This window comes from Mus musculus, chromosome 12 (assembly GCF_000001635.26).
Source record: "Mus musculus strain C57BL/6J chromosome 12, GRCm38.p6 C57BL/6J".
Lineage (NCBI taxonomy): Eukaryota > Metazoa > Chordata > Mammalia > Rodentia > Muridae > Mus > Mus musculus.
In genome coordinates, this window is record NC_000078.6 from 69,250,494 (window position 1) to 69,273,799 (window position 23,306).

A 23,306-nucleotide genomic window follows, 5' to 3' on the forward strand; every position below is an offset into this window, starting at 1 on the left:
CCCTCGGAGGCAGTGTGGTGCACACAGTAGGCACTCAGATGCCCACAGTCTTCTGTGGCGGGTACTCTCCATGTTCTGCTGCGTCTTTCAGAGTTGTTGTTTTTTTCTGTGTGAAAATGAGCTACCCTGAGCCCTTTTTCTTAAGATTCATGTATTTCTGCTTTTATTCTAAACATGTATTTCAGCTTATCTCACCCCAGGGGACAATTTGTTACTATATAATTGAAAAATGGTAATTTTGTGTGTTCTTTGTTTTTAGTCTATTGAAGACAATGAGGTATATTTGCCAAATGATGAAATGTGGACCTACGATATTGATAGTGGGCTGTGGTAAGTAATTTTAAGTTACAAAATGTCTAGTCTTCTAACTCACGGAGGCCTTAATAGATCACAGGGCATTCACAGAGCATCCTTTGAATATCCTACAGCATTTAAGACATACCCCTCTCCTTATCTCTCTGTGGTTTGTTCTCTGGCTCCGTTCCTACTCCCTCCCTCCCGCATTCCGTATCTCTCACCGGCTAAGCCTTCTTTGTCTCTGAAGACTGTTTTGCTGATTCCCAGTTACGGAGACGTGTGTGGAACTTTTGTTGAGTGTCACACCTTCCCCCCCAACACCCCCCCCCCCACCCCAGCAGGATAAAGAGTCTTTCTATGGATCTCTTTATACGTCTTTGTTTATTTGTGGGTAACTGCTTACTCTGTAACCCAGACAGGCGTACAGCTCTCCACCTGCTGGCCCCAGTTTCCCCAACACCGGGCGTGCACCACGGCACCTGGCTACCATTGTTTGTTTATGATTGGCCATGATGCTTTTCATGGGAGCTTTTACCTGTCATCTGGGAAGCTAAGAGAATCTCTGTGGTCCTTGTTGCAGGAAAATGCACCTAATGGAAGGGGAGCTCCCCCCCTCCATGTCGGGAAGCTGCGGGGCTTGCATCCACGGAAGGCTCTATGTCTTTGGAGGCTATGACGACAAAGGATACAGCAACCGGGTAATCCTTTCTTTTAATTCAGGCGTGTAGCCAACATGTAATCCCTAATGTGTCATTTCATCCCACACATGTGCAAATGGTTTAAAAGGAAGATAACAGGGGTACATCCTAAGCTTGTAGTTACTAGGCTTAAAATACAGATGGAGAACCGAGCGGCCATGGTCTTCCTCCATGTTCCCCCACCCCACCTCAATTAGATGCAGTCTTGGTTGTTACCCACAGGCAAGAGCAGGAGGGGCAGAGGCTGTCACAGTATGTTTTACACGTCATTTTGCTTCTGGAGTATGTCTTATTTTCATCAATTCTATAATTTAGATTTTTTAATAGGTGAGGTATTTATTGGAAATAAAAGAAGGGTTGGTTTTTGGCTGGCAGACTCCTGAAACGGACTTTGTTTTCAGATGCCCTGGCTCCTAATAGTACTCTCATCTTTTAAAAGCTTTACTTTGTCAATTTACGAACAAGAGATGGAACTTACACCTGGGAAAAAATCACCAAGTTTGATGGACAACCACCCACACCACGTGATAAACTTTCCTGCTGGGTATATAAAGACAGGTAATGCAGCAACTGAACGTTATTGCCCTTAGGATAGGATATAGCCTTTGGCCAAGACGAGGCAACTCCACGTTTCCCAGCAACTGTAGATTTGTTTTGAAGTCAAAGGCAAAAGCAGTCCTAAAACTGCTAAGAACCATGTCATACAAATGAAATCAGAAGAAATGCTATTTGGATTTTTCTCCTTGAATAATTTCTTTATTATTAAGTTTCTAGATCATTAACACTTTGACATGATTAAAAAACTGAAACTCTAATAAAATGTGTACAATGAACCTGGTGGTGGTAGCACACACCTTTAATCCCAACACTCGAGAGGCAGAGGCAGTCCAATCTTTATGAGTTTGAGACCAGGCTGGTCTACAGAGCTAGTTCTAGGACACAGAGAAACCTCCAAAGTGTTCAAGGAAAGGCCAGCTTCCCCTAGCTACCAAATCCACCTGGACTTCCTGTTTGCCTCCCATCACAAAGCCCCCCAAAGCCTGTATTCCTTTCTTTTTCTTCATAATTTTTTATTTAATTAGGTATTTTCTTCATTTACATTTCAAATGCTATCCCAAAAGTCCCCGTTACCCTCCCACTCCCCTACCCACCCACTTCCACTTCTTGGCCCTGGCGTTCCCCTGTACTGGGGCATATAAAGTTTGCAAGACCAATGGGCCTCTCTTTTCAGTGATGGCCGACTAAGCCATCTTCTGCTACATATGCAGCTAGAGACACGAGCTCCGGGGGTACTGGTTAGTTCATAATGTTGTTCCACCTATAGGGTTGGCCTGTATTCCTTTTTGTTCTTAGGACACAGCTCCCGCGTGTCTGCCATGGGACACTTCTAAAGCTCCAAACCTCAATAGCCTATTAAAGCATGCCCCTGGTAGGCTGACTTCTCCAAACCCCTCAAACGACCCCAAGGTGCAGCGGATCCAGGCCTGTCCAGTGCTTGGCTCTGGGAGACTTGCTCACAGGTCCTGTTGATTTCCAGCTTCTTTCCCCCTTCATTTCCTCTGATTCAAGCCAGGGCTTCACACAAGCTGGGCACGCACTCTGCTGCTAATTATACCATGACCCCGTAGGCCAGCTTTTGGTGATGATACTGACCCTTCCCTCAGGACTGCTGAAAGCCAGGATGTGGTTGCTGCCCCGGAGGCTGACTTTCTTCTGACTAGTTTGTCATCCCAGCCTCTGCGTGACTTTTGTCAGCTTGGGGATTTTCTTTCCCCACGTCCCTAGTGTGCCACCTCTCCTGCCCTTGTGGAGGTATGAGGACAGAGTCTCTTCTACTGGAGGTTTGTCACCTGCTGGGGTCATTTCCTTTATGGTTCATTGTTCCCTCAGTTCTTTGTTTGTTTGTTTGTTTTAAACTATAACTGTGTAGTTTCTTTGGCTTGTTTATGTGGTTAGGGTAAGAGAAAGAATATATTTAAAATTCCTTTTGTGTGTGTGGCTTTTGAGGTAGAGTCTCACTCTGGAGCTAGCCTAGAACTCCTTACAGAGCCCAGGCTGACTTGGGAACTCATGAGAATCCTCCATTCCTGCTTCGTGAGGGCTAGTATTGCAGGCCTGACCCACGGTACCCAGCTATTTCAACTATCTGTGAACAAGCTAGGAGCAAGACTCTGAACGTGTGCCCTTTTCGTTTGTTTTTTAGATTAATATATTTCGGTGGTTATGGGTACAGGAGGCACAGTGAGCTTCAAGAATGTTTTGATGTTCATGATGCATCATGGGTAAGGAAGTAATTACTTTTTAACTCAGCATCCTTTTAAGCTTCAGGAATAATGAATCTAATGGTTCTTATTTTAAGTGCTTCCGATTTGCTGTATTAACAATCCTCCTCCCCTCAAAACCATGCATTTTATTCTTTTAAATTTGCATCCAGTTGGCAGATGACTCTCACTCAGTGGACTGGCCTTTGTGGTTTCTTCATAACTTAGTAGTCACTTGGCTTCTGACAGACAGGCAGAGGCCTTACACAGCTTGGGAAAATGTGTTTCTATTTGACCAGTGTCTGTTGTAGGCACACACTTCCATGTAGATGAGTCTGCAGTTACTCATAGCTCAGCCTCAGAATTAAAAAGCCATACATTATAATTTTTTTTCCAAGACAGGATCTTACTCTTTAGCCCAGGCTGCCCTGGAACTCACTATGTAGTTCAGGCTGGTCTTGAGTCCAGGTGCTCCCCCTGCCTCAGCCTCTGCAGTGCTGGAATGATAGGTACATGGCTCCATACTCAGCTGATACAAATGGAGTAATCTTTTAAAAGATTACTCTCACTGGGTGGTGGTGGCACACCTTTAGTCTCAGTGCTTGGGAGGCGGAGGCAGGCGGAGGCAGGCAGATCTCTGTGAGTTTGAAGCCAGCCGGGTCTACATAGTTTCAGGACAGACAAGGCTACACAGAGAAACTCTGTCTCAAAAAACCCCAAACTAAAACCTCTCTCTCACTGAAGATACTTCAGTGCCTTCTAGCCCAGGTCATGGGTGTACGTTTTATTTTACTTAAGTCTTATGTATTATTTTATGCATATGTGTGTGCTGTACATTGGTGCAGTACATCCATGCAGTGTCCTCAGAGGCCAGAAGATCTCTCTCTCTCCCTCTCTCTCTCTCTCTCTCCTCTCTCTCTCTCTCTCTCTCTCTCTCTCTCTCTCTCTCCCCACCCTGGGAAATCCAGGACAAAGGGCTAACTGAGGTGCAATTAACATATCAAAGTGGACTCTGATTGCCAGTATCCCTCAGTCCCACAGAATCATCCTGACTGGCAATAGTCCACTCCGAAAACTCCAGGGCTGGGCTTCTCTTCCTGCAGCCTCTTTGATCCCTGTAGAACCCTACCATTTTGGCTACTACAGTCTCTTTGGCTCACTCTTGGCTCCTGCTTCCCTAGCCTCTTAGCTTCTGCCCTCCCCTCTCCACTCCCCATCTCCCAACATGGCCTACTCCAGTCTACCATGTTCACTCTGAGCTCTTCCAGCTGCCTCTGCTCTCCCTCACAGCTTCATTAAACCTCTCCAGCTATGCCTGGGAGCAGTCATGGCCTCTTTTTCTTTTCTTTTCTTTTCTTTTCTTTTTTTTTTTTTTTTTTTTTTGATACACATACACATGCACACTTCATATATATAACCAAAAAAGAATAAATTTTTTTTTTTTTTTTTTTTGGTTTTTTGAGACAGGGTTTCTCTGTGTAGCCCTGGCTGTCCTGGAACTCACTCTGTAGACCAGGCTGGCCTCGAACTCAGAAATCCACTTGCCTCTGCCTCCCAAGTGCTGGGATTAAAGGTGTGCGCCACCACGCCCGGCAGAATAAATTTTTAAAATCTCTATTTCTGTGGGGTTGTATTTGTTTGGAAAGAGAGAGAGAGCAAGAGAGCGAGAGAGAGAGAGAGAGAGAGAGAGAGAGAGAGAGGAGAGAGAGAGAGAAAGAGAGAGAGAAAAAGAGAAAGAAAGAAAGAGAGAGAGAGAGAGAGAGAAGCCCTGGCTGTCCTGGAACTTTCTCTGTAGACCAGGCTGGCCTCCAATTCAGTGATCTGCCTCCCAAGTACAAGGATTAAAGTCGTGCATCACCATGCTTGCCAAACTTAACTTTTTCTTAACCTTTATTTTTATATTATGCATATAGGTGTCCTGCCTGCATATTTGTGTATGCACCATGTGTGTGCAGTGCCGGCAGAGAACAGGAGAAGGTATTGGATTCCATGGAGTTACAGACAACTGTGAGCCATTGTGTGGGTGCTGGAAGAAGAGTCAGTGCTCTTAAATATTGAACTATTGCTCCAGTTCACTGCTCCGTGGTCCCCACCCCACCCCACCCCCTTAAGAACTTTTTTTTATTACAGGAAACAATAGCTCTCTAGATTATTATAGTGAAATCAGTTTGAAAATGTAAATATTCACTCTGTTCCACACAATTGAAGATTGGCAAGAGAGTCTCAGTGCTGGAGATAGTTTGATAGTGTCACACTATGTCTGGGACAGCCCAGGGTCCACTGTGAGGTGTGGTGTGTGCCTGACTTTACCATTGAGGCAATGCTGAACCACTTGTATATGGTGCCTGTAACTTTATGAGTAAATATGCAGAGTAACTGCTGACGTTTTAGCTACAAAGCTCATAGCCATTTGTTTCTGTTTTAGGAAGAACAGATATTCTGGGGGTGGCACAATGACGTCCATGTGTTTGACACAAAGACGAGGACGTGGTCTCAACCAGAAATTAAAGTAAGCACTATTAAGTTACCTGGAGGTCTCTGCAGCAGAAGCCCTTCCCCCATCCCCAGCCCTCCCGCCCATCTCGCCAGCTTTCCCTTTCTTAATCAACTCTTTTCTGTTTCTGAAGGTGAGAATGTTATTTCTATATTAACTGATATTACAAAACCTCTTTTCTTTCTAACTTAACTTGATTTTAATTGGGGTTGCAGTTGCATGTAAAAATGGCTCTCCGTCTCTCCCCCCTCCTCTCTCCTTGCATTTTGAGAGGGTCTCGCTATGTAGACTACTCTGGCATCAGTCACACTTGCAGCCTCCCAACTTCTCCCTCCCAGGTGCTAGGTTACAGCTGTTGCCACCACGCTCAGCTGAAGAAGCTCCCTTAAAAACTGCTAGCAACGACTGTTTTTCTAGCCATGTATCCTACAAATAATATGTTCTAAAAAAAGTATTTTAAAGAGGAGTCATTATTGTTCTTTTCATTTTTGAGAAAGAGTCTCATGTAGCTTAGGTAGGCTAGCCTTGAACTTCTGCCTCTACCTCCCTGGCGCTGGTATTACAGGCATGAGCTAGAGGATCATTCTTTACCTGTCAGTGTCTGTGTGAATTATCAGAGTTATTTTTAAAATTCTTTTAAAACAGAGTCCGTGAGCCAGCCAGCCTTCCTTCCTTCCTTCCTTCCTTCCTTCCTTCCTTCCTTCTTTCCTTCCTTCCTTCTTTCCTTCCTTCTTTCCTCCTTTCTTTCCCCCCTCCACCCCCCCCTCTCCAATCCTGAGATCAAACCAGCAGCCTTGTAAGAACTGGCCTAGCACTCTCACTGAGCTGTATCCCAGACCCAACACTTGTGTTTTTATATGAGCTACATGCAATTCTAACATGGTAAAATACATTATCAATATTATTTTATTTGTTAGAAATCAAACACAAATTCAGATTTGTGTAAACAGTAGAAAGCAAACAGAATCAGCATCTTTTAAAGATTTGTTTTTATGTTATGTGTTTGGGTGTTTTGCCTGCAGGTATGTATGGGCAACATGTGTGTGTATTGTCCAAGGAGGCTGGATTCCCTGGAACTGGAGTTAAAGGAGGTTGTGAGCTGATATGTGGGTGATGGGAACCGAACCCGGCCCTCTGCAGCCTCTGCAGGAGCGAGCGACCAGTGCTCCTGACCACTGAGCATCCCTCAGCCCTAGGAATCAACCTTTTAAAAAAAATGGTTTTCTCTTAATTTAACTATTACAGAGGCAAAGCTTAGTTCATTATTACCAACTAGATTTCAGTTATTCAAGTGAGACCGAAACATCAGAACTTCATTCAAGACAAAGTAGAAAGGAGTTTTTTATTCTAAGAATTTTAGGAAATAGGAAACAAACATACAAACAAACCAAAACAACAACACCAAAAGTAAACCAACTTCCAAAATGCAAGTAGGCTTTTGTCTAGGAAAGAAGGGCTTCTTGGGTTTGCCTTAAACTGTCAGCGAAGCTGTTTTGTGAATTTGAGAATTTGGGGGGCCATTAGTAAATTCTTAGAGTCTCTGAGATGCAATATTAGATCTATAGTGTGAGGGGAGGGGAGAGGAGATGAAAATGTTTTAATTTATTTAAGATTTTTATATTTCTGGATGAACTTTCTGCACATTGATTTTGTTGGGTAGTGGGCATTTCAGGGCGGAGGGGTGCGTCTTTTCTTAAAGAAGCTATTTGTGGTTATGGCACAGGATGTGGCTGGTACGGCCGTTTCAAGTCTGTCTTCTGTTCTGATCTCTGCTTGCAGGGTGGAGTTCCACCACAGCCACGAGCCGCGCACTCATGTGCAGTTCTGGGAAATAAGGGTTACGTCTTTGGCGGACGTGTTTTGGTCAGTGTTTTCAATGGAAATGGTATTCTCATGGGTGATGTTTATAAACGCTTGTGTCTGATTCTGTGGAGCAGCTGAACATGCAACTTGCCCAGAGATTAAGCTACACACAGGACTGAGTTTTATTTATCTCCTGTTTTCCGAAAGAGACCCTCCGCATGCTGCCGCAGATGTTTTTTAATCACATTTTAGTGTGGAAAGCCCTTCACTTGAGTGCAGTGTCAGGAATGTTTAATTCCTACCATCCAAGCTCTTTTAGTTTAAATCCATCTCCTTTCCTGCTGACCCCGGGAAGTTCCATGTTGATTTTCTTGATGCTTAGAATTGATGTTCAGTGCTAAGTTTCCAGGGCCAAATAGAAAGAATAGGGCAATCTGTGCTTGATCTGAGCTTGCTTTAGAGCTAACGTTTTATTCCATGAAAGAGTTAAAACCCTGTCCAATTATCCTGCTTTTATTTCAGCAAACCAGGATGAATGACCTACACTATCTAAACCTAGACACCTGGGTCTGGTCTGGAAGGTCAGTCTCAGATCTGGGTTCCAGTTTGTAGGGCTGGGTGTGGGCTGGTGTGCAATCTGTCATAATCCAAGCCTGGGTCTCTAAGACTGAGTTGATATTTTTTCTTTGGGTTATATATCTAAACAAGAAATATGAAATTTAAATTTTCTTCCTTCCTTCCTTCCTTTCTTCCTTCCTTCCTTCCTTCCTTCCTTTCAAAACAGAATCTCACTGAGTAGCCCAGGCTGGCCTTGAACTCTGGTTGTCTTGCCACAGCCTTTCAAGTAAAAGTGACAGCACACGTGGTAGAAGAAGTTTTCCTGAGGAGGAGATCTACAGTATGCTGGATATACATAGTGGAGCAGTGCAGCAGGGCATGCCTTTCTCCCAGCACTCGGGAGGCAGAGCCAGGCAGACCCCATGAGTCTGAGGCCAGTCTGGTCTACTGAGCAACTCTGAGCATCATTTATAACTGAACTATTTCCCTTCCCCTTCCCCTTTCCTTCCCTCTCCTTCCTTTCTTCTTCCATTCCTACTTCCTATTTCTCTTTCCCTCCCCCTCTCCTCTTCCTTTCTTTCCTAGCAAAAATTCTGTATATAGCTCCAGCTGATTTTGAAGTCACTGTGTAGCCCAGGCTAGCCTCAAATGCATGGTCTTATTTCAGCCTCTTGGGTGCTGGGATTACAAGTGTGCACCTCCACTCCCAAGCTCAGCTTTTCCTTTAAGATCTGAGATGACTGTAGTGGTGAACACATGGCCCATCATGGCCGAGGCAGGAGCATCGTGACCCAGAGGCCAGCCTGGCTACTGATGAGACTGTCTTGGGAAAATCAAAAATCTTTCATTTTGATTAATTCAAAGTTGCATTTTAATTTTTTCCCCCTTTGCTACAGGATTTCTGTTAATGGAGAAAGCCCCAAACACCGGTCATGGCACACTTTAACAGCAATAACTGATGATAAGCTTTTCCTATTTGGTGGACTAAATGCAGATAATATTCCACTAAGTAAGTCCATACGGCTTAGCACACAGTCTTTACCTCCTTATCCAGGCGTCAGGCATCTGGGGAAGGATGTGTGCACGTCCTGTTTTACATTCTTCCTGTTAATGAGTGAGTGTGTGTGCATATATGCATAGATGTTCTTTAGTGCATGTGTAGAAGACAGGAGAAGTGAGAGTTGGTCCTCTCCTACCATGCGGATCCCAGGGATGAACCTCAGGTCATCATGCCACAGGGCAGCAGGTGCCTTCCTGCTGAGCCATTGTCTTGCTGGCCCTATTATCTTGGATTGTTTGTTTGTCTGATTTTGTTTAATTGAAAATTGATTTTTTTTAAAAAAATGTTTTACTTTGTATGTGTATGTGTTTTGCCAGCATGTGTGTCTATGCCATGTGTATGCAGTGCCCGTGGGGGCCAGAAGAGAGTACTGACTGGATCCCTCGGAACTAGAGTTACTGGCCGTTGTGAGCAGTCTTGCGGGAACTGGGAGTCGAACCTGGGTTCTCTGGAGGAGCAGTGGTGCTCTTAACTACTAGGTCATCACTTCTCCAGTCTCTTGTTTTGTGTTGTAGACACAGAGTCTCCATATGTTGTTTTTGCTGTCTGGAACTCACTCTGTAGACCAGGCTGAGCTGAAGCTCAGAGATCCATCTGCCTCTGCCTCTGCCTCTGGAGCACTGGGATTAAAGGTGTGCCCACCACACCAACAATTTGATTGATTGTATTTTGTACTTACACTGAAGTCATTCTTTTCTCTCTCTGTCCCTAACTACATGCTTACACTGTGACTTGACATGAGAAGTCACAGTTATAGCTCGGGTTATAGCTCACAGGTTGAGTTTTACTTTGCATGTGCAAGGTCATGGCCCTAGGAAAAAGAGAAAAAAATCAAAGCTCCTTCCATTCCCACATCCTGTGTTCTGTGTCCTGATTTTTTTGTGTAGAGATTTTTGTACTGTAAGCTAGACTAAAGGACAGCCTTCCCTGAGGCTGGAAAGGCAGCGGTGGAAGGAAGGCCAGTTTCTTCTTTCTCTTCTAGAACTACAAAGCATTTGGCAGGATCTGTAGCTCCTCTAGCTAGTATTTTAGTTAGTTAGTTTGTTTTACATTTATTTTTATGTGTGTGTGTACATGCCAGAACCCTGGTGTAGAAATGAGAGGACAACTTTCAGGAGTCAATTCTCTTCACCCAGATGTTCCCTGCTCCAGTCTTAGCAGCAGGTACATTTATTTAGTAATTTTACATACCCTTAAAACTATGTATAATGCCGGGCGTGGTGGCGTACGCCTTTAATCCCAGCCCTCGTGAGGCAGAGGCAGGCAGATTTCTGAGTTCGAGGCCAGCCTGGTCTACAAAGTGAGTTCCAGGACAGCCAGGGCTACACAGAGAAACCCTGTCTCAAAAAATAAAACAAAAAAAACAACTCACTATGTACAATGCTCATGGGTGGAAGGCTGGGAAGCTCGTGGTGGAAGAGCGTTCGCTGTGCCAGCATGAGCCCTGAACTCCGATCCTGGGCACCCACATTAAAGGCTGGGTGTGGAGGCGCTCAGAATCCCAGTCCTAAGTGAGACAGGAGGGTTCCTGGAGCTCCCTTCCAGGGACTCTGGCAGTCGGTCAGTGAGAGAGAACCTCATAACCGAGTGGAGAGACCCCTGAGAAAGATGCCAGAATTGACCTCTAGCTCTGTTGTATTGAGTCTGAAAGCAGCTGCATTTTCAATAAAAGAATTTTGAGGGCCTGGCTATATGGCTCAGTAGGCAGGAGCACTGACTATGCTTCCAAACGCCCTGAGTTCAAATCCCAGCAACCACATGATGGCTCATAACCACCCCTAATGAGATCTGACAACCTCTTCTGGTGTGTCTGAAGTCAGTTATAGTGTACTAATCTATAATAAGAAATAAGTCTTTTTAATCCCAGCACTCGGGAGGCAGAGGCAGGCAGATTTCTGAGTTCCAGGCCAGCCTGGTCTACAAAGTGAGTTAGTTCCAGGACAGCCAAGGCTACACAGAGAAACCCTGTCTCGAAAAACCAAAAAAAAAAAAAAAAGAAAAGAAAAGAAAAAAGAAAAAAAAAAGACTCATGAAATGTAAATGAAGAAAATATCTAATAAAAAATTGAAAAAAAAAAAAAAAAAAGAAAGGACCCAAGGAGCTGAAGGGGTTTGCAGCCCCATAGGAGGAACAACAATATGAACTAACCAGTACCCCCAGAGCTCCTTGGAACTAAATCACCAACCAAAGAAAACACATGGTAGAATTTGTGGCTCTAGCTGCATATGTAGCAGAGGATGGCCTAGTCAGTCATCAATGGGAGGAGTAGCCCTAGGTCCTGTGAAGGTTCTCTGCCCCAGTATAGGGAAATGCCAGGATGAGGAGTAGGAGTGGGTGGGTTGGGGAGCAGGGAGAGAGGAAGGGGATAGGGGATTTTGGAGGGAAAAACTAGGAAAGGAGATAACATTTGAAATGTAAATAAAGAAAATATCTAATTAAAAAAAGACTGGCATTTGTACATTTCAATAGAGATTAATATCATAACTTCATGATATATAGTGTTTTTAAATTCATACCTGCTTTTTTTAAAAAAAGATTTATTTATTTATTTATTATATATAAGTACATTGTAGCTGCCTTCAGACATTCCAGAAGGAGTCAGATCTCATTAGGGATGGTTGTGAGCCACCATGTGGTTGCTGGGATTTGAACTCAGGACCTTCGGAAGAGCAGTCAGTGCTCTTAACCACTGAGCCCCTCATACCTGCTTTAAAAAAAAATTCTATGTGTATGGAAGTTTTGCCTACGGGAACTCTGTGCATCACATGTGCAGTGTCCACAGAGACCAGAATAGGGCGTCGGATCTCTCAGAACTGTAGTTACAGATGGGTGTAGTTACCTTATGGGTGCGAGGAATGGAATCTGGGACCTCTGCAAGAGCAGTCAGTGATCTTAACTGCAGAGCCAGCTCTCCAGCCTCATACTTACTTATTTTGATCATTAGCATATGGGACACTGAGTGAGCTAACTCTTCCTTCCTTCACTAGAGACTAAAATTAAGCTTTGTTTGAAACACTATAACATTCCGTTTTGTTGCATAGCCACAGTGTTGTGGCTGTATGAAAAGTATCCACAGCGCTTAGCAACATGTACTGAAGTGTCTATGGGGAGAATGATATAAGATGTAGGATTTAACAATTCAAAAAGAACCACATAGCACTGACAGCACCTGTGGAAAAGTTTGTTTCTTTTGTCTCTTCCTCCTTCCTGTATCTCCCATCTTTCTTCTTTTTGGAGCTGAGATTGAACCAGGGACCCAGATTTTACTAAAAGCCACAAATCTTGATAGCTGTTGTTCTAGGATGTGGGATACTCATATTGTAAATATTTAAATTTTATGATGTTTATGAGAGTATTTAAAATGTTTATGAAAAAGATGCAAACTCACTAAAGATAATACAAATTAAGATGATAAACCTTGAAAAAAATTAAAATTATATCCCAAAGGCCTAATCATAAATTCTGAACTGCCTTAATATTATAGGTGATGGCTGGATTCATAATATAACAACAAACTGTTGGAAACAACTTAGACATTTACCGTACACCAGGCCCAGGTAAGCCCCAAAGTAAAACAGTTGAGAAATTTAAAGCATTAAGATTTAGAATAGAGTACATAGTGTTTGTAAGGAAACATAAAAGAAACAGAAAGTTACTTCTCAAATTAGCCTCATTTTAATTAGCTACATTAATTATTTTGATTATGTTTATTGGAAATGATTTATCTACTTTTTATCCATAGTTGTACAATTGAAAATGTTACTTTTAACTAAATATGTAAGTTTGCCTAATAAGTATAAAAAAGCACAAAGTAATTTAAAACCTGTTATGAGATCAGCTTTCAACGTTACTATTTTTAACAAATAGATAGGAATAGGGTTAGCTTTAATCGTGGTTGTTTTTAGAAGACATTTAAAGCAATTTATTGGGATATTTGCATTCATGTTACTGTAGAAACATGATTATTTTCCTTATAGCAGTCTGAGCAGGCCATGATGGTCCCTCCTTGTTATCCCAGCTTTTGGGAAATACAGGCAAGACAATTAAGACCTTAAGGCCAAACCGGGCAGTGGTGGCACACGCCTTTAATCCCAGCACTTGGGAGGCAGAGGCAGGAAGATTTCTGAGTTTGAGGCCAGCCTGGTCTACAATGTGAGTTCCAGGGCAGCCAGGGTTATACAGAGAAACTCTGTCTCAAAAAATAAAAACAAACAAACAAACAAAAAAAGACCTTAAGGCCATTATTGTCTATTTGTGAATTCAAATGTAGCCTGTGCTACATTGAAACCTTATCTCAAAATAAACAGCAATATGATATATTCATTAATGTGAATATTTTAAAATGCTATTTATTTGATGTATATTATAGAATAAATACTATAGAAATAAGATGCTACTATTAAAGAAAACCAAATACTTCCATAATAATGTTTTCCAATTTAATTGACTAGTATAATGAATATGTCCTCATAGGAATTTCAGATACAGCGTGCCATAGGGCCGTCTGCACATGGTACACTGTCTCCTGCCATATATTTTAGAAATGACCTTGCTCCAGACTGTTTGTGTTAGTGTAAAGTCAACTTAAGATATATCTTTCTGTTGTTAAATGACAATTGATAGCTTATTTCAGAAAAAGACCTAAGTATTCATATGTACATTGATATATAAATCTATACTAGTACTGTTTAGAAACCACCATAGCTGCATATGCTGTTCTTATATTTTTATGTCTAAAACTTCATTAGAATATATTAACGTGTGTAGCTCTTTTGAAAGATATTTGCTGAATTCAAAGAGGTTTTTTATTGAGACAGCTTTCAAGTTCAGCTGCTGCTTAGCTTTTTGCTTTACAAAGTCACGGAGGACACGCGATGCGATGCATGTCTTCATCTGAGACAGGAGGGCACTCCTGGTCTCTTCTTGGGTTTCTTTTTTCCAGTTTTACAAATACATTAATTATGGATGACAGTGGTAGTAAATATGTTTAATTTAAAGCTTTCTGACTTGCATTTCAAGCCTTACTATGTAATTAGAGCAGAACTGTTATCAATACTGTTAGTTAGATCTAGAGCTGTGTGCCACGCTGTCTTTTGCCTGAGCTGACCTGTCCATGCTTTGTTAGAATGTTCAGGTCATAAGTGTAGAGCAGCTGAGAGAACAGAACTGTCAGTCTGTAGAGAACGTCAGGTTGCAAGCTAGATGCCACCAAAATCAAGGCAGGAAAGGCTTTCCAGTGTTCTCCGGAGATGAAGTCCAGGTCCGAGTTTCCCTCAGGCAGATAAGACAGAGGCAGATCTGCCTTCAGGTATGAGGTGGAGAAGACCAGACGGGGTAGAGCTGACTGTAAGGAGAACTCTATGTGTGTGTGGTTTGAATGAAAGGGATGAGTGAGGACAATACAATGTGAAATGACAGCTGCCTGCCAGTCTCCTCTTAGAGTGCTAGGGGTCCTTGACCTCAGCACAGTTGACATTTTCAAGGGAACAGCTTGCTGCTGCTGGCATGCCCTGTGCATTGAGATGCCTGGAAGCATCCTGCTTGAGACTCACTGTCCTGTGATGAAGCCATGAACGGAAGCACTTTCCTCTCAGGCCTCGCTGTCTGCAGGTCTATGCCTGGTTATGTGACCCTGTGTAGAGCTGCGAGGAATGACTGTATCTGTAAAGATGTCATAGAAAGTGTGGCCTGTAGAGCCCTAAGTCCTGTCAGATCCCCTTAATACTGACAGCATTACCCATAATTCCCATGGCCTCTCTCCTGGGAATTATCCCAGTCTTTCCCATGACGGAGAACAGTATTTTTTTTTGTCTTCTGTGTCAAACCTCTCTCTAATTCCATGCCCAATTCCTTGACATTATCTGGGTTCCTGCTGAAAATTTATACCAGTCTGAACCCCAGCAGTTGATTTGGAAAACTGGGAAGAGTATTTACCAAACAGCACATCTCATGCTTCATCCTGGGTCACGAGTGCACTGGTCACTGAGTGTGTGTGGAACGGAAGAAAGTGTGCAGAGTCCTACTGTTGGCACTTGCGGGGTTTAAGTAAAAGGGGTAAATGTATACAAATAAATTATTCAGTAGTAAATACGTGAAATGTATTGTTATTTGGGGTGACTGTTGCTTCTGTAATTTGTTCTGTTAAGAAAAGCACCCTAAACCAGGATGCCAGGCAGGGGATCTGAGGGCAGCCAGGGATGCACAGCCTGGCCTGAGCCAGAAGAAACCCTGCCTCAACAGAAGCGAGGTGTAGTGGAACACACCTGTAACGCAGTGCTTGGGAGGAAGAGGCAGGCACGGCAAGTTCCAGGCTAGCCTGGTCTGCAGAGAAAGACCCCCCCCCCACTCCAGTGCTCTATTAAAGTCAAAATAATGACTTTGTAAAATTCTAAATTTATCTTATAAAATTGAAATTTTACCTGCATAGCTTTTCTAAGAGCTAGAGCCTGTGGAAATATTGAACTTTATAAAGCAATACAATTGTTTTGGTAAATAATACGAAATTTGAGATAGGTGTGGGCTATCTATCCATTTCCCAGAGAACACTAGATGCTCTACTCATTCATGAGATAATTTGTATATTTAATGACTGAATAAATTAATCTTTTTATGTATTTGTTTTTGCTAATCAAAAGTTTTAGAATACCTGCTGGGTACAGAATACCATACTGGGTGTTTTTTGGTAGGGAACATTAGAATATTCAAGTTGCAGTGGTGTACTGGTGTGACAGTTACAACCACTCATGAAGGCAGGAACACCTAATGTGTAGCATTTACTGATTTCCAAGGTATAAAAACTCCCACCTTGACCAATACCAAGCTACCAACATGATGTCACTGAACCTGAGGCTGGAAGGAGATTTACAAAATCGGCTTCAGATAGCCAGTGGCCCAGTTCCAGCACACCACTGTGGCTTTGTCTGACCTCACAGATTTCAGGCTTGTAGGGAGCTAGAAGACAAACTTCCAATACCAGATAGAGCAGCTGATCTTTAAATGTAAGTTAGGACAGCATAAAGTGGGCGGGCCAACGTCAAGGGTCTGAGCAGAACCAGTTTGCGTGGGTGATTTGGAGCCTGTGAAGGAGCAACTTAACCTAAGCATAAGGAAAGGCGAGCAAAAGCCTGGAGCTTTTAAACCTTAGGGTCAGTGGAGTTGGGGTAAAGGAAGGTTCATCCGAGGAAAGGCGGTGTATTAGTCAGGGTTCTCTAGAGTCACAGAACGTATGGATAGTCTCTAGATAATAAAGGAATTTATTGATGACTTACAGTCGGCAGCTCAATTCCCAACAATTGTTCAGTCGCAGTTGTGAATGGAAGTCCAAGGATCTAGCAGTTACTCAGTCTCACGCAGCAAGCAGGCGAAGGAGCAAGAGCAAGAGCTAGACTCCCTTCTTCCAATGTCCTTATATTGTCTCCAGCAGAAGGTGGAGCCCAGATTAAAGGTGTGTTCCACCACACCTTTAATCCCAGATGAAAGGCGTAGCCCAGATTAAAGGTGTGTTCCTTAAACTCGGAGATTCAATCTTCTGGAATCCATAGCCACTATGGCTCAAGATCTTCAAACCAAGATCCAGATAAGGATCTCCAAACCTCCAGATAAGGGTCACTGGTGAGCCTTCCAATTCCGGATTGTAGTTCATTCCAAATATTGTCAAGTTGACAACCAGGAATAGCCACTACAGGCGGAAACTAAGCTTTGTAGGGAAAAATAGTTGCTGATCAAAAATACTAGACCAGAAGAACCAGCTCTTCTAGCAGAGATATGTCCTGGTCAGGAAGTTCCCAAGACAACAGTGGATTGTGACAGTTATGACCAGAGGACTGGAGTCAGTAGGCGAGGAATTGCCACATACACAGACCCCGAGTTCAACCCCTATACTGAAACAAAACCAAGCCACTCACAGATCTGCAGTAGATTCCAAAATATTTAGAAGAGACAAATGTGGAGATTCCTGACACAGAGCTGATAAGTGTTTGGGGGACAGAAGTGCTGGTTGCCCAGTTTAACCACTGCACACTTGGGCCAGGCCATTTTACCATGCCCTGTGTGTATGTGTGTTTGTGTGTGTGTGTGCAAATACTAAGTACCACTTAAAACTTTTTTAGTTTAAAAAGTATTATTTAAAAGCTGTCTGAAGTTGGGGGAGATGATAGATGGAAAAAACGAAGAACCCATTATGGTATTCTGTACCCAGAGTGATGGGTATAAGGTAGAAATATGAGCGGGGTTTCATGTGCATTCGTCAGCTGATGGGACCCAGAGCAGGAAAGAAAGGGCAAACATGACAGGAAGTGACATAGGGGCCCCCAAAGAGTTGGGACAGGTGCCTGTTGCACCTGAGGGGTCGATCCTTTTACACTCATTTCAGGGATGAGATGTATCAGATAAAGGGCTGACCAAGGCTGGGTTCTGAGGCTGGGTTACTGAGAATCCTCTCTAACTGGTACATGCCACAGCGGGCTGGAGAGAACCATTAGATAGATGCCTGTCAGCGTGTGTGCTGTGGATTCACGTGATGTATGCGCAGGCTCTTCCTTCTCGGTGCCTCACTCTGCTGATGCTTTTCCGTCATAGGTTATGGCACACAGCCTGTCTGGGAAAAGAAAATGAAATAATGGTATTTGGTGGGAGCAAAGACAACTTACTTTTCTTGGATACAGTAAGCAAATCTTATATTTCAACATTTTCTCTAAGTAATTGTGATATGCAAAGAGCTACTGAGTGGTATTGTTGCTATGGTAACTGCAGAGCACAGAAGGACCAGAAGTGTTGTCTGGAAGGACCGCCCCTCCAAGTCAGAGGCTTGGGATGCTTCAGGTTTACGACCACGATTAATCTATTCATTTCATTAGCTAACTCGTTTCAAAAAGGGCTTTCTCTTTCCAGTGCTGGGGCTTGAACCTAGGGCCTTTGCACTCACACACATTGGGCTAGCACTCAACCTCCAAGCCATGTCCCCATCTCCCTTTTCTTTTCCTCTGGGCATTACCACAATATGAGTACTTGTAGTTTAACTGTATTAAAATGTCTGCATATAAGAAGAATACTACATAATCATAGTAATAATCACCCAGAGAATTAATTTTTAAAATTATTTTTGTTGTTTTGAGTCACACACATATACATTTTACTCTTAAGAACAATTTATTAGCGTTTAAAAGAAAACTCTCAGGGCTGGAGAGATGGCTCAGCGGTTAAGAGCACTGACTGCTCTTCTGAAGGTCCCAAGTTCAAATCCCAGCAACCACATGGTGGCTCACAACCATCCTTAAAAAGATATAACACCCTTTTCTGGAGTGTCTGAAGACAGCTACAGTGTGCTGTACATATAATAAATAAATCAATCTTGTAAAAAAAAAAAAAAGGAAACCCTCAGAGCAAGCAAACTATAAATCCCAGAGCAGCAAAGAGGTTGCTCACAGCAGGGAGTGGAGCTTTAGAAAAAGTTTGGGGGAGCCCAGAGCAGCTAGAGACTTTAAGAGCAATGCTTAGGCTCGGGCCAGCGTGCAGGAAAGGAGGGAGAGAATAGCTCTCCCTTTTCTGAGTCAGGACTCAAAAACCAGGAGTAGACCCAACAGAACCTCTTGGCAGCTCAGAGAGACTGCCCATGTTAACAAAGACTTCATTTTTAAAAATGTTTAAATATTTTTTTAAAGATTTATTTATTTATTATATGTAAGTATACTGTAGCTGTCTTCAGACACACCAGAAGAGGGTGTCAGATCTCGTTACGGATGGTTGTGAGCCACCATGTGGTTGCTGGGACTTGAACACTGGACCTTTGGAAGAGCAGTCGGGTACTCTTACCCACTGAGCCATCACACCAGCCCTAAATATTTTTAAGAAACAAATATTAACTACTTCTGTTACTGTTCTCAGAGAACAATGTCTGATTTTTAAATTTATAATTATATAGGGTATTGGTTAGGTAAAAGTTTGTTTTCTGAAATTTGATATTCATATACCTCATGTTTTCAAATAGAAAAGCCATATATGTGCATCTATGTCTGTGTATGTCTGTGGGCATGCACACTTGTATGCACATGTTTATGTATGTTACTAGTTAAATTTATTCACTATTTTACATTTATACAATAGCATTTATACAATGTTTTCTTCAAACCTTTGATAAGACCTTTTTTTTTTTTTTTTGACTAGGGTCACTGTAATGATTTATTGATCTTTCAAACACAGCCCTATTCACTGCTCAGGTAAGTAAATAAAGTATTTTTACATATATACGATGTCACGTATAAATATGTGGTGTGGGTGTATTTGGGGGCTGTAAATTCACTTAGTTGATGTTACCTTGTGTTCACAAGGCCCTGGGCACAGTCTGCAGCACTGTATAAACAGAACGTGGCAGCTGCTGTCTATAATCCCAGCACTATGGAGGGAAGTGGAGTTCATAGTCACTGTGGAGTGAGCTTGGTTTTATGGGGGTTTATTGTTGTATCGGACATTTGTTTCTGAGAAAGAACTTATAGTTGGTTCGGTAGGGAGGGGGAGAGGATCTAGAAGGACTTTGGGGAGAGGAAGACTACGGTCAAGATACATTTAAATTTAAAAACTGTTTTAAATAAGAAAAATTTAAAGAAGGGGAATTCTGACATGAGCTACAGAGTGGAATGACCTTTAAAATGTGCCGAGTGAGATCTGTCGTTCTCACAGGGACAAACACTGTGGGGTTCCTTGTATCTGAAGTAACTGGAATGGGCACCCTCGTGTGACAAAGGGCAGATGAGAGGTGAGCAGAGGCTCTGCATGCTCTCATGGATTCAGGATTCATCTGAGGAGGACGAGAAGACTGTGGGATGGGGAGGGTGATGGTTGCAAACATGCTTAGGTGCAGAGCCGTCAGCAGGGCAGTTCTTCAACTGTACAAAATGTCCACTAAGCAAAGAAAAAGCAAAGCCTGTGCTATGAATGTATGATGATCTCCTTGCACCTCCTTTGTGGGGTGTGTGTGTGTGTCGTACACTCTTTTACAGGTAGTTTATGACTTGAATTCAAGAAAATATTTCCATCTGCCTAAGAATAAAAACTAGATATGAGGCCACAGGTCTTTAATCCCACACTCAGGAGGTAGAGGTAGGCAGACCCTTTGCGAGTTTAGACCAGTCTAGTCTACATAGCAGGTACTAGGCCATGAGGATCTATATAGTGAGACTGTGTCTCAAAAAAAGAGTATAATCAAACTTGTCCCATGACAACAGGCTAGTGTTGTCATGACGACAGGCTAGTGTTGTGTAAATCTCCTCCCAAATATGCCCCGGCAATGAAAACACAACTCAGTCAATATGAATCCATGCTGTGTGCCTAGATTGGGCAGATCTACCGCTACACTACCATCTTCCACATCTATGAGACCCCTTAGAACTTGCAGTTTCTCCAGGCCTTGCGCTTCTGCTCCGTTTTTCTTCTTCCTCCTCCTCCTCCATCGTCCTCTCTCTCTCTTATTTTCTCCCTCTTCTCTCCCCACCTTCTGCTCCACCTTCCCTTTATCTGTCCAATCATCAGCTCTCCTTTATTTTACAAATTAAGGCGGGAAGCAGGTTTACAGGAACTCACCTGAGTGCAGCCCCTCGCAGGAGAACAGAGTCAGCGTCAAGTATAACTAGCCTCAGCTATATGCACAACACTTCCCCCTTTTCTGTCCAATTAAAAGACTATTTTATCTCAGATATAGTTAAACATAACCATTACTATTTTTTAATTTATAAAGCACAAGAGACCTAACACTAGTTCATCATCCTTGTTAAATAGAACCTCTGTCATCTAGCCTTACCTAAAAGACTATAGCTCTGCACCTGGCTATGCCTTGGCTTTAGATTGGATGCCATCTGAAAACCATCCTCTCAAATCTGTTTCTCTCAAAGTAAAAAGTTGGGTTTGCCAGGAGACTATGTAGTTTTTCAACCCCATCAGAAATCCAAGAATGACTGATATTAACTGAAAACATACAGGAAGCCTAACACTGTTTCTAAAACTTAGCCAATTTATGGAGGTCACTGATCACTTGGACAGTCCCTTACTTCAACACGTTGGGGCATCATCGGTCTTCAGCCTACTGGCCAGGGTCATGTGACAGACTTAGAGAAACAGGAAAGTTAAGGACTAGCCTACTCTATCATGACAGAATTAAGCTGTCCTAACCTGTTATTGTGTCCTTTCTTTGGACAGTATTATGTCTGTAGATGAAATGAGGCAATTTGCCTAGTGGGTGTCTCGCCACAACTGGAGTAACTCAAAGACACTCAGTTTCTTCTTTGAATCCAAGACAGGGAAAGCTGTCAGGAGCAGACTGGTCTCAACAACAAGTGCGTAAATAACATTAAATGTCTCATTCTGTGGACTTCTGATGTTTTTGAAAACCAACTATCTATGTGAAGTAATCTGGACTGGTCTCTGGAATGGTCTCAACCATTTCTGATTAAAATAACTGAAAACACCCTAACAACAAATTCAGAGCCATGAATTTCCTATTTGGCCCTTAACTCATAGGCTTAAATATCTCAGATCTGTTTATAATAACAGCAATTGAAGGACTGGGTCTAAGCCCTGTACTTCAAAATTTTTAGAATCAAAGACAACCTATAATAATCATCCCCAGTCCCAAAGCTTAGGGGACTGGGACGATGACTCTTCATAACTTCTTCAAGCTGAATATGGGCACTGAGATATTTTAAAGGAAGGGGGAAGGGTAAGGAAATGGGAGAGTTAGTTGGCCTTAAGAAGGCCACACCAATGATTGTATTAGTCTCTGATGTCCATGTCCTGACTGGATCCGTATGAAAAACCAAGACATCAGGAGTTCAGGCAGGTCAGTTCAGCATGGCTGACGATGAAATTCACCAAGGATGTATATTCTGTAGTATATAAATCTCAAAACAAAATTTTAGTATCATCAAGATAACCTTTTTGTTTGATTCTCTGGAATCTAGTTCTCAGGGGGTCTCCCTCTATCAAATCTGATCCCTATAACTCTGGAAGGTGTAAAAACTTTTTTTTTTCTTTTTTGTTTTTTCGAGACAGGTTATCTCTCTGTAGCCCTGGCTGTCCTGGAACTCACTTTGTAGACAAGGCTGGCCTCGAACTCAGAAATCCGCCTGCCTCTGCCTCCCAAGTGCTGGGATCAAAGGCGTGCGTCACCACGCCCGGCTAGGTGTAAATACCTTAATCACCTTTTCCAAAAACACAAAGACAAACCTTTCCCCCAAGTCAGCACCTCCTTCAGCCGATAACCAGGAAACCCTGTAGCTGCCCTCTGTCCCAGAGGGACAATAGAACCAGCATAATACTCAAAATCACACCCATTTTAGACTACTTAGGCCTTTCTAGTTTGTCATGTCAGGATATTAATCCAAAATTCCCGTGGAGCCCACGTTAGACAGAATATGAGTCTCTTGCAGACTTTATAAAATTGATTCACACTTCTACCTATACCTGCTTATAAGAGGCAGCTTGTCAAACCAGGATTTAAACCCAAAATTCCCATGGAGCCCACATTAGACAGAATATGAGTATCCTGTAAGACTTATTAGAGCAATCTATCTTTATACCATCTTTAAAGCAATTCAAACTTCCACTAATATCTGCCTATAGGAAGCAGATAGTTTTTAATTGTTAAGCTCTCTGCCTAGAGCAGCCATCCTGTTATACCATCTATCTTTTGTGCTCTCTACCCGGAACCACACACTTCTATTAACTAATACCTGTTCATAGCAGGCGATTATCGTTGCTCTCTCTACTTGGAATCAGTGACTAGTATTCCCCATCTAGTTCTGAACTGCAGGTGAAATTTCCCATCTTTAAGTACCAGACCCGCCTATAAGAGGCAGCTTGTCAAATCAGGATTTAAACCCAAAATTCCCATGGAGCCCACATTAGACAGAATATGAGTATCCTGTAAGACCTATTAGAGCAATGTATCTTCATACCATCTTTAAGTATCAAAAGGTTATATTTCTCTCTTTATAGAAATGAATTACCTGCCCCAGAGCCCTTTGTACCTTTGTCTCCCAATTATTTATTCACAGGGAGAAGCTGAGTGCAAAAAGATCCGAGTTGTCTGTGTCCTTGTTTGGAGGTGGGGGAGGCAGGATGGGGAGCAAAGGATATAGGGAAGCAAA

General features: G+C 42.7%; 1 protein-coding gene across 5 annotated transcripts in view; it reads left to right on the forward strand.

The window, feature by feature from the left end:
• Positions 1-23,306, forward strand: part of Klhdc1 (kelch domain containing 1) — a 56,918-nt gene that overhangs the window by 22,765 nt on the left and 10,847 nt on the right. For 4 of the 5 annotated variants that reach the window (XM_011244119.3, XM_011244121.3, XM_011244120.1 and 1 more), the window contains 11 exons: positions 260-330; positions 878-995; positions 1,435-1,553; positions 3,199-3,277; positions 5,682-5,765; positions 7,530-7,613; positions 8,076-8,134; positions 9,008-9,120; positions 12,656-12,728; positions 17,749-17,833; positions 19,333-19,385. In XM_011244119.3, coding sequence (XP_011242421.1) covers positions 299-330; positions 878-995; positions 1,435-1,553; positions 3,199-3,277; positions 5,682-5,765; positions 7,530-7,613; positions 8,076-8,134; positions 9,008-9,120; positions 12,656-12,728; positions 17,749-17,833; positions 19,333-19,385 — 899 coding nt within the window. In that variant the 5' untranslated portion in view covers positions 260-298. The remainder of the gene's footprint in view (positions 1-259; positions 331-877; positions 996-1,434; positions 1,554-3,198; positions 3,278-5,681; positions 5,766-7,529; positions 7,614-8,075; positions 8,135-9,007; positions 9,121-12,655; positions 12,729-17,748; positions 17,834-19,332; positions 19,386-23,306) is intronic. The other variant, XM_030246743.1, reaches the window with a different exon arrangement.